Source organism: Cyprinus carpio, chromosome A2 (assembly GCF_018340385.1).
Source record: "Cyprinus carpio isolate SPL01 chromosome A2, ASM1834038v1, whole genome shotgun sequence".
In the NCBI taxonomy this organism is placed as follows: domain Eukaryota; kingdom Metazoa; phylum Chordata; class Actinopteri; order Cypriniformes; family Cyprinidae; genus Cyprinus; species Cyprinus carpio.
The window spans coordinates 19410467-19433127 of NC_056573.1; the positions used below are offsets into that span (position 1 = coordinate 19410467).

Consider the following 22661-nt stretch of genomic DNA (forward strand, 5'->3'; position numbering starts at 1 on the left):
CAAGTGCACACACACAGCAGTGAACACACACATGGAGCAGTGGGCAGCCATTTATGCTATGGCGCCCGGGGAGCAGTTGGGGGCTCGGTGCCTTGCTCAAGGGCACCTCAGTCGTGGTATTGCATGCCCAAGACTCGAACCCACAACCTTAGGGTAAGGAATCAAACTCTTTAACCATTAGGCCACGACTTTCCTTTCCCCCCGTGGATAAGTTGTTAGATGTACATCTTGGGGGCAGTACCAATTTTTAAAGCAAATTTAAATCAGTTTTTTCCCTACACTGAATACTGATAGGACTGGAAATTTTAAGTAAGGATGATGGAAACAGTTAGTCTAAGTCAACTTTAGTGTAAGTTAACTACACAAGCAGCTGTGGTGTTATGTAGTTCTTCCAGTTGAATTAAGTAAAAATGAGAGGAAGCACAGCTCTTCGTCCTAAATAATTATTTGTTAAATATAAGATCTTCAAAAACCCCCTTACAGACTTGTGAAAAAGCTCTGTCCAGGAGAATCTCTAAACCGCATTCTGAGCTTTGATCTTTCACTTTCTTCAGTTCATATTTATAAATCCTCTCATGGCAAGTGCATCAAAACCCCATTAAATGTGTTGCAAATACTTTATGAAATCCATTTAAAAACATTCACAAACACTTGATTTCTGTAATTTCATGGAAGCTCAGTTAACTCCAGTCGGGTGGCTTTTGAAACCTTTTCCACCGATTGTAATTTGATATTTCAGATTTGATATTTCATGGATCCTGGTTAAGGGTTAGGAATCTCTTTCACTTCTGAGGGACTGTGAGTGTTAAGGTTTTTGAAAGTGACCTTGTAACAGACTGTGATGTGCCACCAAGCATCGTTCATTGACTGACTGCAGGGTGCTATATTTCCTTTCCTGCCGCTGGGTGCCCCATCGCTCTTCTGCTGCTATTTGTCTGCCCATGAGTCTCCTCACCTGCTAGAGGCCAAACGTGGGGGGAAGGTGTTATATTGATAACACTGTACAGTACAGGTCAGCCTAATAAAGTCAAACACATAACGAAAACAACCAAACATACCCATAACTAGTTTGTGAAAAAAATTATATATTCACACATTATACTTTTTAATCTTTTTAAGTCTCACTCAACATTACTGGTGATACTTCATTTATTTTGTATTTTATTAGTGCTGCCTTTGCAATGCAAAATGCATTGTAAGACATTAAATATACTCTAGAAATAATTTTATTATAGGGTACAAATGTCCACATTGAATATCTGGTAGGTAGTTTGTTAATACATCATACAAGTTTGTTATAGTATCTGCATGTGGAAGCTGCATTCACATGAAAGGTACGAAAATGCTTTTAATATGACTTTATATTACATAATGTGACTTTTTATCTCCCACTTGTCTTTAATTCTTAAAATTGAGCTTATATCTCACAAAATGACTTTATATCTCATAAATGTGACTATATCTGAATTTATATCTCATAATATGACTCACAATGTGATTTTATATCTCTCAGTTGCAACTTTATTTCCCAAGATTGTGAATTTATATCTCACAGTATGACTTTGTCACATAATGTGACTTTATATCTCACAATTGTCTTTTATTTCTTTTCAAAGTTTATCTCACAATTACCATTCTACTTTTTTTCTGAATTGGAAATGGGCCTCCATGTGTGATATCTACTATAGTGGGAAATTATTCACGATGGTTTGTGATGGTCCAGTGTTTGTTTTTAAACCCCAGTCCATCCCTGGACTAAAGCATCTTTTTTGTCATGCCAAGAATTAATTTTAAGCATGTTTGTGCATGTTATAGAGTGAGGGTACGAGTGTATTGATTCCCAACCATATGCTCGGGTGCAGGTGTGTACAACAGACAACCTGTAAGGTAATGTGCCCTCCTGTCAAGCTGTTCCTTGGAGGAACGTCACACTGCAGCAGCAACCAGCTGCCTGAACCCCTGCGCTCTTTCCGCAAGCTCCAAGGGTCCCAGCTGTCATGAGGGATCCTCGCCGATGATCGGCGAATCCACCTGTGCTGCACTTCTCGCAAAACACACCGAGATCTGAGATAATCTATTGATAAAACCTATAACCGAATTCAACAGGAGAACATTTGTAGGCACAGAACGTATTTTTGGGATGAAAAAAGAGGAGGTTAGGATGCCACCGTGGAGCTCCAAGCTGGTGAAATTGAGTAACCTTGGAACATGTGCAAATTTCGTGCTGTGTACGCGTTTGCAGCGCTGGCAAGCTGGGTTATTATATTTCTCATTTCTCGAGCACTCTGGGAGCGTTTTGAATATGTTAGGTGTTGGCAGAGGTAGATGGTGGCTGTCACTGGCATTTTAATGGGGTGTGTCTCTTGGGGGGCCAATATGGCATAGCATGCCTGATCTGGCCACACACACACACATGGCTTGTCTACTTTCATTCCTAAAAGCATGGCCAACAAGATGCTTTAAAACACTGCACATCCAAATAGAATTAAATATCACTACAAAGCAAGGGAGGGGGAATGAGAGAAAATGAGAATAAAGTGAGAATCAGACACAGAGGGTGAGCGACAGAAAGAGAGCACTCAGGGGCAACAGTTACAGCACACACACGCTGTGAGCGAGATCATCAGTAATAATTGCGGAATGTCTCTTTTGGAACGGCTTTGTGTTTTCTTTCACTCTGTCTCTTGCAGTGAAAATCATTTAGCCTCTGGGCTGGAGCTCAGCAGGAGAGAGAGAGCAATTAGAGGGAGAAAGAGACTGACAAGGAGAGAAGAAAAGGAGGGGTGCACAGGTAAATGATAAAGGAAGTTGCAGGAATGATGCTGAGATGTCGAGATGAGCAACGGGGTGGGCGGCGGAGATGACGGATGGACAGAGAGATGGGCTAGGAATGAGAAAATGTCGGAAGGTTAATGCTGCGGAGCAAATGAGCTGGAAATGCACACAAGAGGGGAGGAGAGGGTCAACGTGGAAAACACAAACAGTGGGGTCCAGAAGTCTGAGACCATTAGTGAGAATGCTTCTAACATTGTTTGTTATAAATTATATTATTAGCATAATCATTTGAATGAAAATTATTTGGTTTGTTTTCTTTTTGTTTTCATGACAGCTGCACTCGAGCCATATGAGTTTGTGTCGGAACTTACAGAAAGAGTTGAACATTTTCAGTGTCACAAATTTATTTGATTAGTGACCTACTGTATAAATAGTGGAGAATCTTAAATATTTATAATTGTACTTATATTATACCATAACATTTTTCAAATGGGTAATTCATAAATAATCCACAAGAAGTGGGGAAAAAACCGCAAGTTTTCAAGACTTTTTTTTTTTAACTTGAGCAATGCATTTTAGAATAAAGTTTCAAATGTGAGATGCTGCAAAAGATGCGAGACACAAGTGCAATGGTCCGTGACCACTGTCTTACTATTTATAATGGAAAATCACCTGTGTGACTGACTTTCCTTTGTTCATGCAATGAAAGTCAAGGAGGTCCAGTGGTGTTAGTAAAGACAAGAACAGTTGAAATATTAGATTTATCAGATATATCAGAACATCTTTTGTGTTCCGCAGAAGAGAGAAAGTCATTCAGAATTGGAACGACATGAATGTGAGAAAGGGTACATGATTTATTTATTTTGGATGAACTGCTCCTTTAAATTAGATTTTGAACCCCAGATTCTCAGTGTGTCTTCAGACTCCACTTTATATGCAAACTCATGACCTTGGAATCCGGTGAAAGGGATTCTTACAAAATAATTTAAAAAAAATTTAAAAAGGAGAGAAAGCACAGAAAACAAGGAGCGAGTAGGATGCAGTAGAGAGTGAAGGCTAAGAGCGAGAGAGAGATAGTGTGGTTAAATACCATTTTATTATAAACCCCTGAGGAGAAGACATTCAAACGTGTTTCTGTTCTGAGAGTGGGAGCTGAAAGGGAGAAGTACAGGAGAGGGGGAAGGGGGAGGATCTGGAGAGTCTATTATAAGTGAAACTCAAAGAGAACATGTCTAAGCCATTCTCTTCTCTCCTCTCTCTTTATTCTATTCCCTTCCTCTCCCTGTGCATCTTTCAAATCAAGATAATGCCACACACACAAGCACTTTTTTCTTCCTTTACCCACGCTTTCATCACATGTAAACGTGAACTTATTTTCATTTCTCTAAGAAGTGTTGCTATCACATGGCATTCTGGTATTTTTTGATTCCTGACTAACTTTGACTTATTCTCTCTCACGCAACAGAGAAACAGCCTGCGTAAAGTGATGCAATAATGTGACAAGTGATAAAAGCAATCTCTTGCATGTAAATCTATGTGGAGTTTTTCCTAGTAATGACTGCAATATAATTTTGATAATTGCTCTTATTTCTAATTTTGTGGTGTTGCGCTGATTAGCCTTACCCACTGGGAAATCTCATTGGTTCAAAATCTACTGTTCAAAAGTTTAAGGTCAGTAAAAAAATTTTTTTTTTATGAATACTTCAGTTCAGAAATTATGCATCAAATCATCAGTAAATACTTCTATAATGTTACAAAAGATTTCTATTTCAAATAAATACTCTTTTGAACTTTCTATTCCTCAAAGAACTCTGAAATAAAAACTCATGGTTTCCTCAAAAATATTAAGCAGTGTAATGTTGATGATAATAAGAAATGTTTTACCAAACCAGCATATTAGATTGATTTCTTAAGGACCATGTGACTTTGAAGACCGTAGTAATGAATGAATTCAGCTTTGCCATCACAGGAATAAATTACATTTTAAAATATATTCAAATAGAAAACAGTCCTTTTAAATTGTAACCATATTTTACAATATTTCTGTTTTTACTGTATATTTGATCAAATAATTGTCGAGCATAAAAGACGTCTTTCATAAACATTTCAAAAATCAAAAAGACCCCAAACTTTTAAATGGTATTTCAGATATGTTCTGAAAGGCTGATTTGTGGAGCACCAAGTGTAACCTGACTAATTTTGTGAATAGAATTAATTGTCAGCTTTTTATTAAAAGTAGAATTTGCAAATCATTTTCTGAGCCAGACACTCATTTCATGCACAAAATTCACACAATGTCCTTCTATTTGCACACATTCAATTTGTGGATAACACCTTTTGCAGACCAAATGAAAAGGTTTAGCTGTCAGAATGCAGATGGCTTTTGTCGATCTGTATGAAAAACATTAAAAAGTAACTGCATTTTGTGTCGCCCATTTCATACGGTGCATGAAATTAGTCAGGTCACACTTGGTGCCCCATAGTGATTGTCACATCGGGCAGCAGTTTGGTTTTCACTTTTATATTATTATTTTTTTTACAAATTATGTGCTTCACAAGACTCTTTCCCCCATGCATTTGTGAACAGTTAATATAAACTGACCAAATCACCTGCCATTTCGTCTTTCATATACATTTCTTGAGATACATCAAGAGTGATTTTAGCTACTTGCCTTATTAATATTACTGTGCACGTTCAGTCTGTTGCATGCCTTTCTTTTGATAAAATGCTGAGAATTTTCAAATGAAACAAGGAATTTCTTTGGCCCAAGCTGTATTCCGTCTGGTATTTACCTGTGGCTTTTTAATTAACAGTCCGTTCACAAAGGACATGCTCTTGCATCTACAGTACAAAAGAGCTAGACGGAAAAGAATGCATGGGTTTATACTCAGACTGTCTAAAAATGGTGCAGCAGTGTTATTTTAGTATTATTTATTTATTTTAAGTAATCTTTTATTTTTATATTTTCAGTTTTCTTTTTGATTTTAGTAATTATTTTGTAATATACTTTTTTTTTTTTTTTTGGGTTTTTAATATTTAAATTTAGCTTCATTATCTTGGGTTGGTACTTGTATTACTTCAGCAAAGTGTTATTTCAGTTTTTAAAGTGATAGTCCACCCGCAAGTTGTTCTAAACCTGTATGAGTTTCTTTCTTCTGCTGAACACAAAAGAAGATATTTTGAAGAATGTTGGCCAACCTTCTTCAAAATATCTTCAACAGAAGAAAGGTTTGGAACAACTTGAGGATTGGTAAATGATGGCAGAAATTTAGTTTCTGAGTCAAATATCCCTTTAATTTTTCTAAGTTAAGCTAATATTTATATTTTATTTTAGTTTTATGTCACTAATAAGACTGATGCAGACTGTAGAGGGAATGCAATAACATTCTGTGAATGGCTAATTGCTTGATTATGGCAGCTGGAGGACTGTAAGGTTTTGCTCATGCTCAGACAGTGGATGCTCATAATTATGAACAGTCCAGTGTGAATACAGTGCATGACCTTGAGCTAATATTTATTCTGAATCCTCTCAGCTGAGGCTGGCCATCCGCTCTACTTAACCATGGCTTCTGCCCCTGAATGAGGGCAATGCCTCTGAGAGAGACAGAGAGATGAAAAGAGATTACTGAATAGGGTGATGCTTTGGGGGAGAGAAATTGACCTGTGGCCTTTTGTTCTGTTAAAACATGAATATATAAAGATGCAGACTTTTGCAGGTATGAATGACAACATGTGTATTTTTCAGATGTGCATCCAATAGCATGTGAACTGCAAAAGTCACATCAATATTATAGTGTGAAGTCGGAGGCTACAGTCCAGGGAGCAGGTCTTTGAAGTGCCTAAGTGGAGCTTCAAAATCTCTCTATAAAGGCTGTCAATCAATTCAAAATCAAATGAATTGCATGATATGCTAATTCATTTATTGCATCAGTATTTTCTGAGAAAATTAAAGAGATTATTGTGGCAGGTGTGTAAAACATTAAATATTGGCTTTAGAAGTCAATATATTATTGAAATGAATGTAAGCCGTGCTGATATTCAGATTTTGAAAGTGATATTAGTTTCATGTAACAGTTGACAAAAAAAAAAAAAAATGAAAAGGTTAACATTGAGTAACTTGTATTTTAGACACAATATTGCTAGTTATTTTGTCAATTTTTTTTAAAGTGTTTTGAACAAATCAATTGAGAGACTGTTTCAAAGACTCATTTGTTACATTCCTAAATGATACGGGCTGAATTTTGAATAACATACTAGAATACTACATAAATATATAGCAGAAATATTAAGAGTAATTTAAGTATGCCGTTTCAAATTTAGCCACAGTGTTTTTAAACAAATTAGTTGAGTGATTCAGTGATTCTCTCAGTCTTGCTTTTGAATAAATAATTTTTTTTTAAATAATCGATTGGGTGAATGATTCAGTTACACCTTCATAAATGTTTTGTTCCCCAATGAAACAGCATTTATTTTGCATGAAAATTCAATTCATAAGCCACTTGTCACTCTCTACTGTTATAAAGAAGAAACCTGCAATGAAAAATCCTCAGCACATATTTATGAAATTTGAGTACATATTTTTATATATTCAATATATAACATATATTATTAAATAAAAAAGATCTTATATTAAGTATGTTTGTGTGTGTTATATAAGTTATGTAATCATGGAATTTGTTCATGTTTAGAGTGAATGAACAACATGGCAATACAATGCCTCTATTTGAGCTCTAGAGACGTTAAATGTATGTTCCAGACAACAGCGATTTGTGGTCGTTGTTCTAGGCAAACCCCTTGAAGAGTTACTACTTCAAAGGGTTTTCACCTTTACAGGGAGTAAGGCATAGAGATGACCACTTTCAAAGGGGCTGCACCCTAATAGTTAACAAACACGCTTAACACTTCTCCAGGGAAGTGGCAAAGTGTTTGGAAAAGCACCAAGTTACTATTGTTTGACATTTATTCATACAGCCTCAAAGTCATACTCAGAACAATTAAAATAAGAAGCTCAGTCTTTTGCAGTTAAGTGATGTATAGTTTTTGGCACTGGGTCGCTTATCTTGGCACTGTCAGACAGTGGCATACTGTAGAAGTGAGCAAACTGCCCTTTAAATGCCCAGAAAAGATTTGCATTAAGATTGACCCTTTTCCTGCCTACATGCTTCCCTGATAAAATTATTAAAGTAAATAAAGCTAAGGTATATAGCGTTGGCTTCAAAGCCAACCCATTAAAATTAAACACATTCATAAAATAACCATGCGCTCTTTATTCAAATTTCAGCTGATTATGATAATAACCACTGGTATTTGCATAAACTTGTGCCAAATAAAGATGGTTTTGATCATAAATGATGCATGAAGGAGGCTGAACAACAGTAGCAAATTGGAAAAATACTTGCTGATGATGTGAAACAACTACTCATGTGACCGGCAAACGTGGGCATAAGCGACACGCGGGTGATGGACGTTGTTGGGTTTTGGGCCAAGCTGAGTCAGATGGCATTACATCAGTTTCAGCTCAGCCCGACAAAAACAACACCGACAAAAACAACACCTCGATTATCAGACTCAGAACCAGCAACTAACCACAGCACCCCTACTAGCTTACTAGGGGCATTAGTGTAAGAGTGTGGGTGAAACCAGGCTGTGATGTGACTCCACTGACCTGTAACCACGGCTCAACCTCACTTGTGAAATAAACTGTAAGACACCATTCTCACATATTTCTCATAGTGCGTACAGTTTAAATCAAATTGATCCTCCCACAGATTTGAGCATAGATAAACTGAGCCTTCTGTTCTATAGTTCTCATCACTGCACTTCAGGAAGGTCTGTATGACCTTGTATTTGTTTTTTAACCAAATTATTTAAAAAAAAAATTCCGTTTTAAAAGTTGATTCAAATTTTAGTAATTAAAAAGTAAGTCTTATTAATTAAAGTCATGAAACCTATACAACTGAACAACAATTTATTACAATATTAAAAAAGGGCCCTATATAAAAACTTCCTGCCCCTCTCCTGCATGTGCATGTGCTCTGGTTGTATTGTAAACAACGGCGTCGTTAATATCGCTTTTCAGTTTGAGCCCGATTGAGAAGCAGGGGATATTACTGAAGAGGATCGTGCAGAACTTGTACAAGCACAGCTTTTAATGGTAGGCCTATGTTTTCTGTTTGTGGTTGTCTCATACTTTTACATATGCTGTTATTTGTAAATGCTACTGCTTATGTTAGCTTTTAAAATATAATTTTTTATCCTGATTAAAGCTTACATACAGTATGGCAGCTGCATGCGTGTCCATGTTTAATGCTTCTCATAGCTATGTGAAAATAAGTGTATAATTGAAACAGTTCATTGTTGGAGCTGAGTTGAATGAGAGAGAGAGAGAGAGAGAGAGAGAGAGAGAGATGTGCAGAGCAGAGCAATGTGAAGAACAGAGCAATGTGAAGAACAGTATTAAGCTGCTTTAGAACATTGATTTTGAAACTTGTAAATCCATTAGAATTGTTAGAAGACAGAATCACGATTCATATATGAACAGATTTTTACATGCACCTTGAGTTTCTCAAGCATGGCCTCGTCCCCTTTACTGCCTTTTCCCGAGGGCAGGGTTTATCAGAGTTTGTGATGTCACAAACCCAGAAAGTAACTCGTTATAGACCCTACCAGCCATTTTTGTAGGCATTAAACTGCCAGAATTTATCTCCATTTGCATTGCCCTTTCGAAAAAGAAGTTTATTCAAGTGTGCTATTAGTATACTTCTTTTAACCTAAAAATAGGAAAGTATGCTTTTAGTTTACTTTTTATGTACCTCTCAGAAATGGGCTTTATGTACTTCTCAGAAATATACTTAAAATGACATTTAAGTATACTTGACTTATACTTACAAAAAGTCTAAATATACTTGATCTTTACCTAAGTATACTTAATAAAATAAACTTGAAGTATACTACTTTTTGGTAAGGGTGAACTTTCAGCTTCATAACTTTGCAGATATTGTTTATGCTCAAAAAGCAACATTATAAACTAACTAATGTTAAAAAAGTGAAATCGCAATCAACCAGCCTTTTAAGTGAAGTGAACACTGAGAGCAGCTCTGGAAATGAAGTTCATGTGTTCATGTCATCATATCATATAATGGGACAGCAGATGTCGAAAAAACCACAAGCGTCACATGTGCTTGAGTAAATGTGTTAGACGAAACTCTGCTGTTCATTCACACAGAGACACACAGAATAGACTAGCAGTATTTTTGTACTTTAATATTCACAGAAACTAGTCTATATCATGATTTGATTAAGTGTAGCCATACTTTTGATTTATTGTTGAAAATTTGCTGTTGTACCAAAAATTCAATTTTTCCAAAATGTGTTTTCTGCATCATGGAAATCTCAGAGCCCCAAGTCTAGTGCTTCAGTGTTATGGTGTCAGCCTACGCCAGGGTAAACAGCTTTAATAATGCAGTCAGTGCATCTGAGCTAGCAGGGCTGATGTTAATTATGTGTCAGTGGATAGATAAGGGCGCCGCTAAAGCTCTGTGTCAGCCCCATAGTCGTGGACGCTCAGCTGGGCCTTAGGGCTGCAGGTGCAGAGTTGCCTGGCAGAGGAGATCCAGTGAGGGATGTGAGGTTGGTTCTAGCTGGGGGCCAGACAGATGGAAGGTCAGTCTGGGTGAGAAGACACGGTCACGCCTGCTTTTAGTTATGCAGCAGGGCCAAGAGTGGAGAGTTATCCAAGCAAGGTCACCCCGATTTGGAATTCTCCCACACTGCACCTGCGAAAGAGACCTGTCACTGTGCCAGAACAGAAATAACATAGATCTGTAATAGATTGTCTGGTTTTGTCATTTGACTTGTTTTGCGAAATATGCCCTGAAGCCTGGAAGTTGATGAAGCTGCTTTAGTGAATCTTTCAATATTGATATGCTTTCTGCCAGCCTTTTTTTTATGGGCACACTGAAAAAAATTTAGTGTAGAAAAACGTTTCACTCAGAAATTGCTAGTAAATTTAATGAACAATTACAAAAATAGGCAAGTAACATATTTGAATGAAGCTTTACATTTTTAAGTAGAAAACTGAAATAGTATTTTCTCTTTAGGGCTGTCAAATCGATTAATCATGATTAATCACATCTAAAATAGAAGAGGACATAATAATTTACATAATATGTGTGTGTATTCTGTATATAGGTATACATAAATACACACATACATTTAAGAAATACACACACACACACACACACACACACACACACACACACACACACACACACACACACATATATACAGTATATATATATATATATATATATATATATATATATATATATATATATATATATGTATGTTTGTGTGTGTGTGTGTGTGTATTTCTTAAACAAACATGTATGTGTGTGTATTTATGTATTTACTGTATGTATTTACTGTTTACATTATGTACTTACTGTATGTTATATTATATTATAAATTTCAAAATAAATCATAAAATATTGGGAGTGGGTAAAGATGTATTTTGCATCTGTTCATAAGTCAATAGATAAATATCACTTTTAAAGTAACACATCTCAAAGCCGCTAGTGAGTCATGTGTTGCTGAGCTCCTCTGAGGAGAAGCGTGCAAGCTTCATCTTCCTCACTCAGACGTGAAGGAGCCAGGGATTCTCTCCCATCAGCCTTAAAGCCTTTGATAAGATTTCCTGGTGGCAAAGGGGGATTGAAACTCATAACACGCTGAGATCTGTGTGTATCGGAGTGTGTGTTTCTGTAATGGTTATGTGTGTAGATGGCCTCTCGGTATCCAGGCCACCGCATTGCTGTTTAGAGCAGTCAAAACCCATTTCACATGATGGCTGAAATGCCATTTTCTCAAACACTGTTTCTCCCAACTCGCGGGGCGCTAAATAAATCTGCCCAGGAAAACACATTCATTAGGTTAATGCACAGATGCAAAATGCATTTTTCCCCCTCTCCCAATGTTTTATGATTTATTGTGCTGCAAGAATGTGAAATTGAGTATACCCGAATAAGTTATTTAAGTGATTTAGAGGTTGACACTGAATATTTTTTTCCCACAGTTCATGATTTATGGTTATTGCAAAAATATGAAATTGACTTTATCAGTATAAGAACATTACTTTATAATATGAGTAATTTAGTTGATTTAGAGGCCAAGTGATAATGCCCATGTATACAAAGGAAGCTGAGAATCTGTCCTTGAAACTGGATGTCTGGCAGGAATTTACATGGCTAATTTGAATGCATATTGTGGTCAGCTGGATGTCAGTGCATAAATTAGACCATTCTGATGCAATTTCATGTATAATTCAGTTGCTTTTCAAAATGTCTTGTTTTCAAAACCAACTGCCTCTCTGATAAATCCTTTATTAAGGTGTCAGCAAGGTTCAGCTGTGTAAATATCATATCTCATTTAGTACCGATATTCTAATCTCGGTAGGGCCAATAATGGTGCGACTGTTTAAATTCATGCCTGTTTTTTTTTTCTTTTTTTTTCTATAATGTGGTCAGGCATCTGCTTGGCAGAGTGTGTGTGCAGTTGTGCATCACACTGAGTCTGTCCTTGAGTCCATGTGTGTGTGTTTGTTTTGAGCTGTGTCACTACGTCGGTGTTATTGGATGTGTAAATCACAAGGAGTGTCAGCAGAGGTCACGTCGATCAGGTCAATGCCAGGGACAAAAGGACACGCTCCTCTCATTCTCCATGACTACACAAAAGGGATTCTCTGTGTCTTTCATCATCCCGCCATCACCAGCCTTAACGATAGCGGCAGCTTCATTAAGAGCCTCGTTAAGTCTTGTCGTTAAGGCAGGTCATTAAGGCCCTCCGTTAAGAACCCCAGGCTTGGAACGGCAAACTGCTGGCAGACTTGACTGACCGAGAGCTCAAGGCGGAATTAATGGATGGAATCAGGAATTCCAAAGCCACAACACAGCAACGGCTTCATGGCTGCCTGCTCTCACTAGCAACAACACTCAGCACCTGGACTGGAAGACATGTAGTTCCCTCGACTGATTACCAACTGAAGCTGAGGTACTGACTAACACCTGGTATTAACATCCATTTCTAGCAATCTGATCACAAGTGGTCAGTGCTAAATACAGGTGTGGGGTCCAAAATGTTTTGTGACTTAGCAAATAGCACCTTTTACCTGCTTGATCTCATTTGTATTCATAGAGGGTTACAACAAACATTCACAAGTATACTACCTTTCAAAAGATTAAAGTCAGGTTTTTTTTTTTTTTTAAAGAAATAAATACTTTTATTCAGCAAGGATGCATTCAATTGATAATGAAAAGTGAGAGTAAAGACATAATGTTAGAAAAAGATTTCTGTTTCAAATAAATGCTGTTCTTTGAAAATGTCTATTCATCAAAGAATCCTGAAAAAAAGTATCATGGACTCCCCAAAAATATCTGTATATTAGTATTAGTAAATAGATTAAATAGATTGATAGACATTAAATGATGCATATCATGTGAAGTTCATCAAAAAAAAAAAAAAAAAAAAAAAAAAATAGAACCTAAAATAACAATGAGCATTTTATTCAAAACAGCATGTTTGCAGTAGATTTGTACATATAAAGTATATTAAGTGTAATGTGCAATTAGCAATAATATGATGACTTCTTGCGGCTTTTTGCACTTGCTAACATGTAGCATTATCTTAACTCACTAAGTGATATATGTAGCCCTGAAATAAAAGACCCTGCAGTGACTAGTGACAGTGACTTGTCTCAGCTGACCAGTTGTCATCAGATAACTCAAAAAGAATTTAATACCGGATATTAACAGGGACTACACCAAGGTTTTGACTGCTGGTGGTCATTAAAAATCTCAGAGTGCCTTTTGAAAAGAGTAGGTATGTAACCCGTGCGCCCACGTCAGATTGGCCTAATCATCCATATAACTGGCTACTTCACACTTTCGCCTCTCCACTGATTACTGGTGTGTGGTGGGAGTTCTGGCACAATAATGCTGCTGTCACATTATCCAGGTAGATGCTGATTGTGTAGATCCACTCCACTCATTCAAAATGCTTTGAGCGAAACTATTCAGTAAAAAGCTGTAGTAATGTAAAGACTATTTATTTATTATGAAAACAAATATTTATTTATTTATTTTCTTATTGGCCACAAGAAAAGCTAATTAATAATTATATTAATAAATATTAAATACAGATTAATATCATTTTATAATGATAATATTAATAATAATAAAATATAATCACTTTTTTGATGTTGTTATTAATATTTTTAAGTAATATATATATTATTATGAACATTGATAAAATACATGCTGCATAAGGCAAAGCTACAATCATATATTATTGATATGTTGGTACAAAAATCAGACTAGTATAATTTCACTCTGTTTAAAGCATTTACATGACATGTTAAAGTTATTGCTTTACTTTGACTGCAGTTGAACTTTTAAACTACTTATTAACATGCTGAGAAAAGCTGTGTGATACAGCTAGCTGACTAGGAACGCCTACTTGCAACCAACAGTACAGTGACTTGAAAACCTCAATGTGAGCACCTCTTGACATGGAAAAACTTTTATCGTTTGCCAACTTGTTGCATTGCACCTGGCTATTGTACACAAGAATGTGTATCACTGAGCAGAATGTGCTTTCTTAGAGTGTTCCTCATCACTGCCCACCGAGTGGCAGGACATTCTTTGGGGATTTACATCTACACAACCAAATGTTTTGTCTCAAAATTCAATCTAGAAAAGCCAATGAATATTCTGATTCCAAAAAAATCTCCATTTTGATTCCATTGAGGGAACACACTCAGCTCTTTCCACACTTGAATGCCTGCTAACATAGGACACACTCCCATTTGTCTTCCAAACTTGCTGTGTGGCACTTTTTTTGAAGTTGTGCTGTTATGGGGTCTTTTTAAGCAGCTGTATTCTGGCCACGTAGAAGCAGTAATGAGGAAGAATGCTTATGCGTTCTCCACACTCTTCCACCTGAGCGTCACGCACTCCCTATGCAGCCCAGGCTTTGCTCACTGCATGAAGGCTCCTTAGCTGTAGACTGCCACTGATCTGGTAACCAGACTCCACCCTCAATCAGTCCCCAGAGTACGAGCATTTCCCGCAAGGCTGTGTGATCATTACCATCTGTACTGTCTGCCAATGAACCCCTGAAGTCCTCATCTGTCAAAGTGGAGTCTATATTTTAAGATAAATCTTTTGTTTTACTGTTTTTGCTTTATGCACATAAAGTTGATGGTGTTTTGACCCCTGTGCTGGGTAGTAAATGATTGCATGTAATCTGGATTACATATTATTCACAAGTCTTTGTCTTTGGAAGGCTTTTGTCTTTAAAACACATTTAAATGCCAAAGTTATTTCTTTTTTGTGTAATACAGGGATTCTTAAACTTTTTTGTCAGCTGAACCTCTTTCATCCAATATAATTACTTGAGAGTTAATTATGAGTTTGCATGTTCACGGTTCTCTGATGTTGGTAAATGGTCACATGACATGCAGGTAAACAAATAAAATATTTCATTTTTTAGTGTTTCATTTTGATTGTTGTTATTTTAAAATGATTTATTTTATTTGATTTATTGATTTGATTTTAATTATTAGCTTTTTATTAAACTCACAACCCCCTGCAGTTACTTCATGAACCACAGTTTAAAAAAACTTTGATGTAATGTTTAATGGAATTCAACAATTTTCATTCTCTTTGTATTTTTATATCAATATGGTAAAATATTGTCATATTTAAATCAATGTGATAGACAAGTTGGGTCATAAGTAATCTAAAAGTAATCGAAAAAGTGGATTATATTACCTAAAATGTGTAATGTAATGGATTATGTTGCCAAATACAATTTTTGTTGTGTAATTTGGAATCAGTAACAGATTACAATCTACCCAGCACTGTGTATGCTATATTTTTGTCTTTCTGAACCCTTCAGTCTCTTGTAATCTTTCTGTCTCAACCTTTCCCTCTCTTTTTCTTTTTCTCTTCATCAGCTTCACACTGACATGGACAGGGGTGATGGACGCACTAGGTACGTACTGCGGGGTGAGGGGGCAGGGTCAGTGTTTGTGATTGACGAGAAGACGGGCAACATCCACGTAACCAAGCCCTTGGACCGGGAGGAGAAGGACGAATACCGGCTGATTGCCACAGCAACAGACAGTCAGACAGAGCGTGCCCTGGAGCCCTCCTCCCAGTTCATCATTAGAGTGCAGGATATCAACGACAACCCACCTGTCTTCGAGGAAGGAACCTACAGCGCCACAGTACCCGAGATGGCAAACATAGGTAGCGGAAGACACCATATGCTCATCCCCACTAGCATGTTTTCTTGGTGAATGTCAATGATTTTTGAATAATGCAGGATTCATGCTGTCCCAAAAACCACTGGATGAAAAGCTGAGGAAAATGCTCCCTATAATTTGCAGTGTTTAAACGTTAATGATGCTCATTTAGTGAAATAACCTTTCACGTTTATCGATTTTACGTCTGTTTGAGGCGGGCTCAAAATATTACCACTAGACAGTAGTGCTTTTTTTGTTTTCCTGAAATGGGTTTAATTAATATCAAAGGATCCCAAGTGCAAACAAGAAATATTCTGTGCTACATCTGAATGCTCAAACCCTTGCTGAGGTAAACGAAACCAGAGCGCCATTCAAATCTAATATTTTCCATCAGTGTGAATGCGTTATCAGTCTAAATTGTTTCTTTAGTTCCACTCAGGCTGAATATGAATTGCGTCAACACGGCAGTCATGTCTGTTTTTTGATCTGCCTATCTGATCATTCGTTTACAGTGACAATGTCTCTCTCGCTCTCGTTCTCCTACCGTCTTCTATTTGCTGCTTCTTAACTACCTGCGAAAGATCTGTAATAAGACAGCACCCTCCCCTCAACCCACAAGCTCTCTTGGTGACACTGTCAGGCCTTTGATGTCTGAAAACAGCAACAGCTGCTCCCACAAATCCCCTCGTCCCTCTGAGCTTGTCAGCCATTGCCCCATGGGAAATGTAGTTCTCTTTCCACTGTACATATACAGTATATGTTCTTTTCAAACCACTTCGGTCCTTCGCATGAAGTTCTTTGATTTATTTGGTTGAAAAAAAGTCCATATCTGTGAGGAGCGAAAGAGAGATTTGAGACGTGAGGGAGTTATTGGAACAGGGGAGTGTGGCCACAGAAACAGGCATAGAGATTGAGAGAGGGAGCAAATGGGGAATTGGAGAAGGAGATGAAGAGAAATGAAGTGAGACAGACAGAGGCGCAAATGAAAGAAGGTGTGCGGCTGGGGAGAAGAGAAAGTGAATACTGTATTTGTCACACTGCAGTAGGAGGGAGAGTGAGAGGAGAGATGGGGCGAATCTGTCAGTCTTTACATGGCTCTCTTTGCGTAATGTGCTTGGCCTGTGATGACCTGTGTTCATATGTGCCGTATTGATCATCTCTTATTGTCTTTTTTGCCCTCTCGCTCCCTAAAACTTTTCCTCAGGGACCTCCATCATCCAGGTGACTGCTTCAGATGCAGACGATCCCACATATGGGAACAGCGCGCGGCTGGTGTACACGCTGGTTCAGGGGCAGCCGCACTTCTCCGTGGATGCTCAGACAGGTGGGTTTTTCTTGACCCAGGAGCTGATTTTTATTAAAACTAATAGATTTTAGCTTTTTAAAATATTTTTGATTCAAAGAATATAAAGTATTTATGTATTTGTTTATCTCAGATTCAAGCTTTCTATCTAAAAGGGTTAGTTCACTCAAAAACGTAAGATATTCATTTTTAAGTGAAGTAGTGAGTAGTGAAAAAACACACACACACACCATGAACACACCTCTGGAGCAGTGGGCAGCCATTCCAAACCCATAAGACATTCATCTTTATAACACAAATGAATTTTTTTTTTAAATGAAACCTGATAGAATTCTGTCCCTCCACTGAAATTCCCTCAAAATTTTTACACTTCAAAAAGTTAATAAAAACATGGTAAACATAATCCATATGAGTTGAGTAGTTTACCATGTTTTTCAGGATACAAGTTAGATTTTTTTAAATAACTGAAATGTGTTGCGAATTATATTCCAAAGCGATTTTTATAAATTTATATAATCAAGCACACAAAACATGCACACAGCACACTCATTTGGATCACAATTAAAAGAACCAAAGACTTTTGAATTTATTTAATACACTAGTTTCACAATTTGAGTTTTTTCCATGACATTCTAATTTATTGAGATGCACCTGTACACAGCATACAGTGATAACGAGAGACACAGATGACCGTTGACAAAGGAATTATTGAATAAAGTTATTTTTGTTTTCTTCGCTTACTAAAAATGCTCCCGTCGCTTCATAAAACCCAGAGTGCACGTCTGATGGCAGATGGAGTATTCTGACGATGACTTTCATACCTTTTATGGACCTTTTACACTGTTATTTATTTGGCAGTCTATGGGACAGTCTCAAGTCTTCCAAAATATATTAAATTGTGTTCCGAGGACAAACTAATCTTTTACGGGTTTGGAACAACATGGGGGTAAGTGATTAATGACAAAATTTTCATTTTGGGATGGAGTATCCCTTTAAATTTAAAGGATTTATGAGTGGGACAAAATACATTTGTTCATGTTTATGGTATTTGTAAACATTTTGTTTTATTTACTGGTATTTTATATTATTTCTGCATGTATGTTTGTTTCTCTTTCAAAAATGCATTTTTGATCAGGTGCAACTTATTTTCTGGAAATGCAGTTATCCAGGTGTTCTGAAGAGACATGATTGCTTTATATGATGAACAGATTAAATTTAGCCTTTTATTCACTTTATGAACATTGATCAACATGTACATAGTTCATATTAAATATGGTGAATGGCATGAGAGTGAATCATTTATAACGTTTTTGGGGTGAACAATCCTTTTAAACTATGCAAATCCATTATAAAAATATTAAAGATGTATGTTTTATTTATTATATGAAAGAACCATAATACAATGATGCATAATACAATGTTTTCACAAATGTAACACAAAGTTTGGGGTTAAACATTGGGATTGTTTAAAAAAATATTTTGTGTCAGTGTAAGTGAAAAACAGGCTTGACATGAAATTTGAGACCTGTGATGTGTTAAAGTTTAATTAACACCTGTTAAAATCAATTATCAAAATTATTGTACTGTGTGTCATTTCAATTACAACCAGTAAACTTGCAAAGTTATGCAAAAACAGTGTTAATGTTATTTAACTGTATTTAGCAAAGCATAGAACACTTCAAACCAGCACTAACCACCATAAACTAATATTCCTTTCAGAACTGTATAGTGCATGAAAGCCATGCTGTCTCCCTTCAAATCCGTAATCATTTACGAAAGTTCCCCCTCACTCTGTCATCCCTTCATCCCTCTGGTTCTTTGCTCCTTCCTATTTTCCTGGTTCTTCCCTCCCTCTCCTCAATGCTCGTTAATCCAGACTGACTTGGCAGAAATATATTCATACCGCTTGAGCTGCTGCACTTCTAACAAATGCAGCAAAACACTAACTCAAATCACACTTCTAATCACATCCAAAAAATAAAAAAAAAATTTAACAAAAGAAAGTTGTTCCAAAAGAACATATTTTGTTGACTATTCATATCCATTTAAATCTAAAAATCTTCTTGTCATTCCAAACCTGTATGCTGTTATATTTTCAGCGGAAAGCACAACTGAATGTGTTGAAGAATCTTTGTGCAGCTCTTGCCATATGATAACATTTAAGTGACCAAACTTTAAAAAGAACACTATAAAAGCAGCATAAAAAGTAGTAGTGTCATATTCCAAGTATTCTGAAGTCATATGATAGCTTTGAATGAGATTTTCAAGTCACTATTCATTGACGCCACCAAAGCTTACATCTAGCCTGCATCTGCTTCCAAATTCAAGGATAATTCTAACTTTTTTAATTTATGATAAATTGTTCCTGAGGGTTATATACAGTGTTTAGTTAGTGAAACTGGCTTTCTTCTTTACGACCTTGCAGTCCATTATTAATTATTCTTTATGGTTAATTGTGGTGTGCCGACTTTTGTTTGTTTTTTATTATTATTATTATATTTTTTTTTGTTGAGCACCCAATTTGGAGAATTTTCTTGCTGTTGATGTGCGTGCTTTGGTTTTGTCTTTGTTTTCTTCTTTATAAACAAATAATATTTGATACTTGATTGTTTGAAGCAACATTCTTGCAATCTGTCGACTCTGTTTCACACTTAAAGATATTGTATGACTTCATGTCATATGGGCTATTTTTATAAAGTTTTCTATAGCTCTGTTATAGTGCTATTATATGTACTACCATTCAGAAGTTTTGGGGCAGTGAGATATTTTTTTTCCTTTAAGTAATTAATATTTTTACTGTGACTGTAATAGCTGCTGAAAATTCAGGATTGCCATCACAGATATGTTTTAGATTTTAAAATATATTGAAATAGAAATGGCATTTTATTTAAATTTGAATAATATTTCACATTATTTACTGTAGTTTTGATAAAATAAGTGCAGCCATGGTGAGCATAAGTGACTTCTTTCAAAAACATAAAAAAAAAAAAACTGACCCCAAACTTTTGAATGGCAGTGTACTGTTGCTGCATAAAGAGTCTTAAAATATCTTCACAGAATAAAACAGCATATGGGTTCAGAACGACACGGGGGTGAGTAAATGATAACAGAATTTCTGGGTGAACTTTTCCTTTAAATGGCAAGTTTAAATGACACAATGGCCCGGCCTCTGCATTCTGCCTCTGTGCCTGTCGGAGGGTCTGGTTTTTGACCCGGAGGCTTGAGAGAGGCTTTTATTCAGGGTTACAGGGGGGCTGCAGTCATTTGAAAAATCACTCCTGCTTCTTTGTGCTGTAGAGTGCAATTGGCAGAAGTGAAGCGAACACAGTGTGATTCTACACACAGTGGGACTGTGTGGCCAATCTCTATGTGTGAGTGTAAGGATTGCGAGCAGAATGATGGGTATTTGTGTGTATGACAGGCTAGAAAGAATGAGGCAGGGAGAAGGAGTGAGAAAGTGAAAGATGAATTTTACTGCTCGCACGGATCCATTGTGTGAATGTTTGTGTAGAAGTGCATTGTGTCTCTGTCTGTGTGGATAATGGACTTCCTTCGTGTTTTGATTCCATTTGGCTGTCTAATGAAACCTAATTAATTTTGTTGACATTTGTGGACCTCACGCTAATATGAATGAGAGGGCTTTTTCTCCTGGAGGTTTGTGAATGCTAATCAAGGATATTAACCTAATTCTGTCCTATATGCATTGCATGGCATTCTTTTTTACTCATTAGCAGGAATTCGAATTCTGAAAGGTCTCTTCCTATCCAGAGCATGTATCCACAGTTAAATTTCCTTGTGGCATTTTAATAAACCTCTATCATAGACTGTTTTCCTATGGTAGGAGTTTCGCGTGGGTGACCTTGTCTGCTGGGATGCGTTTCTACAAGTTTGTGGTCAGAGAACACATGGAAATGATTTGATTCAAGGAGTTGATTGAATTTGTGATGTGCTTCTCTCTTTGTCTCTCTTTCTCCCTCAGGCATCCTGCGTACTGCAGTTCCAGATCTAGATAGAGAAGTGCAGGATCAGTATCTAGTGGTCCTGCAAGCTAAAGACATGGGCGGCCATCTTGGCGGCCTGTCAGGAACGACAACAGTTACTGTACGATTGACGGATGTCAATGACAATCCTCCTCACTTCGTACAAAGTGAGTAACTTTCCACATCATGTCCATGCAGATCTATTACAGAAGTTTACCATAGTTCAATTACAGTAGTCTGTACAATAAAAGCCACCTCTTTCATAAAAAAGACACTCTTTGAAGTACATCCCATGTAGAGCCGTTTGTATTCCTACAACCCGCAAGAGAATTACTTTTTTATTTATTTATTTAATTATCCATGGGTTTAGACTAATAGATTTTGGTTTGTGAAATAAGGCCTAAATTATCTTTCACATTTGCTCTACAACATAAATTACACAAAAGCATGCACAATGTTTTTTTATGTTTTCTGAGCACCAAATCAGCATTTTAGAATGATTTCTAGGATCATGTGAAATGAAGAATGCTGCTGATAAAGTGCTATTCTAAAGACACATTAGAAATTCCAGAGGAAACTTATGAGAAATCATCCAAACTTTCATGATAACTCTTAATAATTTATAAGAGATGGTGAAATCTTACAACATGGATCAACTACATATATATTTTTATATTAATTTTGCATTAACTATCACTATCACTATTACAGCAATATCTCTCTCTTTCTCTGTGTGTGTGCATTATTTGTCTCTCTCTCTCTCTCTCTCTCTCTCTCTCTCTCTCTCTCTCTCTCTCTCTCTCTCTCTCTCTCTCTCTCTCTCTCTCTTTCTGTGTGTGTGTGTGTGTGTGTGTGTGTGTGAATTCTTCCAAATCTTGTGTGAATTCCCACAGCTTATCATGAGACTGGGTTGTCAGATTAATATTGTCATCAAAAACAGAAGTTAAACAAATTAATCAATCACATACTCTTTCAAGTACAACCCATATTATGATCTTATACAGTAGTAGTTCACTGGTATTGATGCTGTGGTTACCATGGTAAATTTAAATGCATCATAGAATGGCCTAGAGGTTAGTCTATGTGTAGTTTGCGTAGTGGACACAGTTTGAATCTTATCACTGTTCCATTTTCCCGCCCCCTCCCTACTGTTTCCATCAATAAGAGTTGCAAACTCCCAAAACATTTGGTTTATATTATTTTGTTTTACTAAATGGGTTTGAGAATTGATTGTGTATACAACCTGATTGGTGCATAAAAACCAGCTATTTCCAAGAATGGGAGACAGGAGAGATGAAG

At 36.7% G+C, this 22661-nt stretch overlaps 1 protein-coding gene and 1 long non-coding RNA gene across 5 annotated transcripts in view; one reads left to right on the forward strand and one right to left on the reverse strand.

Annotated features, from left to right (window-relative positions):
* Nucleotides 1–22661, forward strand: part of LOC109098930 — a 129515-nt gene that overhangs the window by 65784 nt on the left and 41070 nt on the right. For all 4 annotated transcript variants that reach the window (XM_042777523.1, XM_042777511.1, XM_042777502.1 and 1 more), the window contains 3 exons: nt 15789–16083; nt 17284–17403; nt 21362–21529. In XM_042777523.1, the coding sequence (XP_042633457.1) occupies nt 15789–16083; nt 17284–17403; nt 21362–21529 (583 nt within the window). The remainder of the gene's footprint in view (nt 1–15788; nt 16084–17283; nt 17404–21361; nt 21530–22661) is intronic.
* LOC122148941 overlaps nt 10414–22661 on the reverse strand; it is a 43978-nt gene continuing 31730 nt past the window's right edge. The window contains exon 4 of the long non-coding RNA XR_006162730.1: nt 10414–10551. This is a non-coding gene — a long non-coding RNA (uncharacterized LOC122148941). The remainder of the gene's footprint in view (nt 10552–22661) is intronic.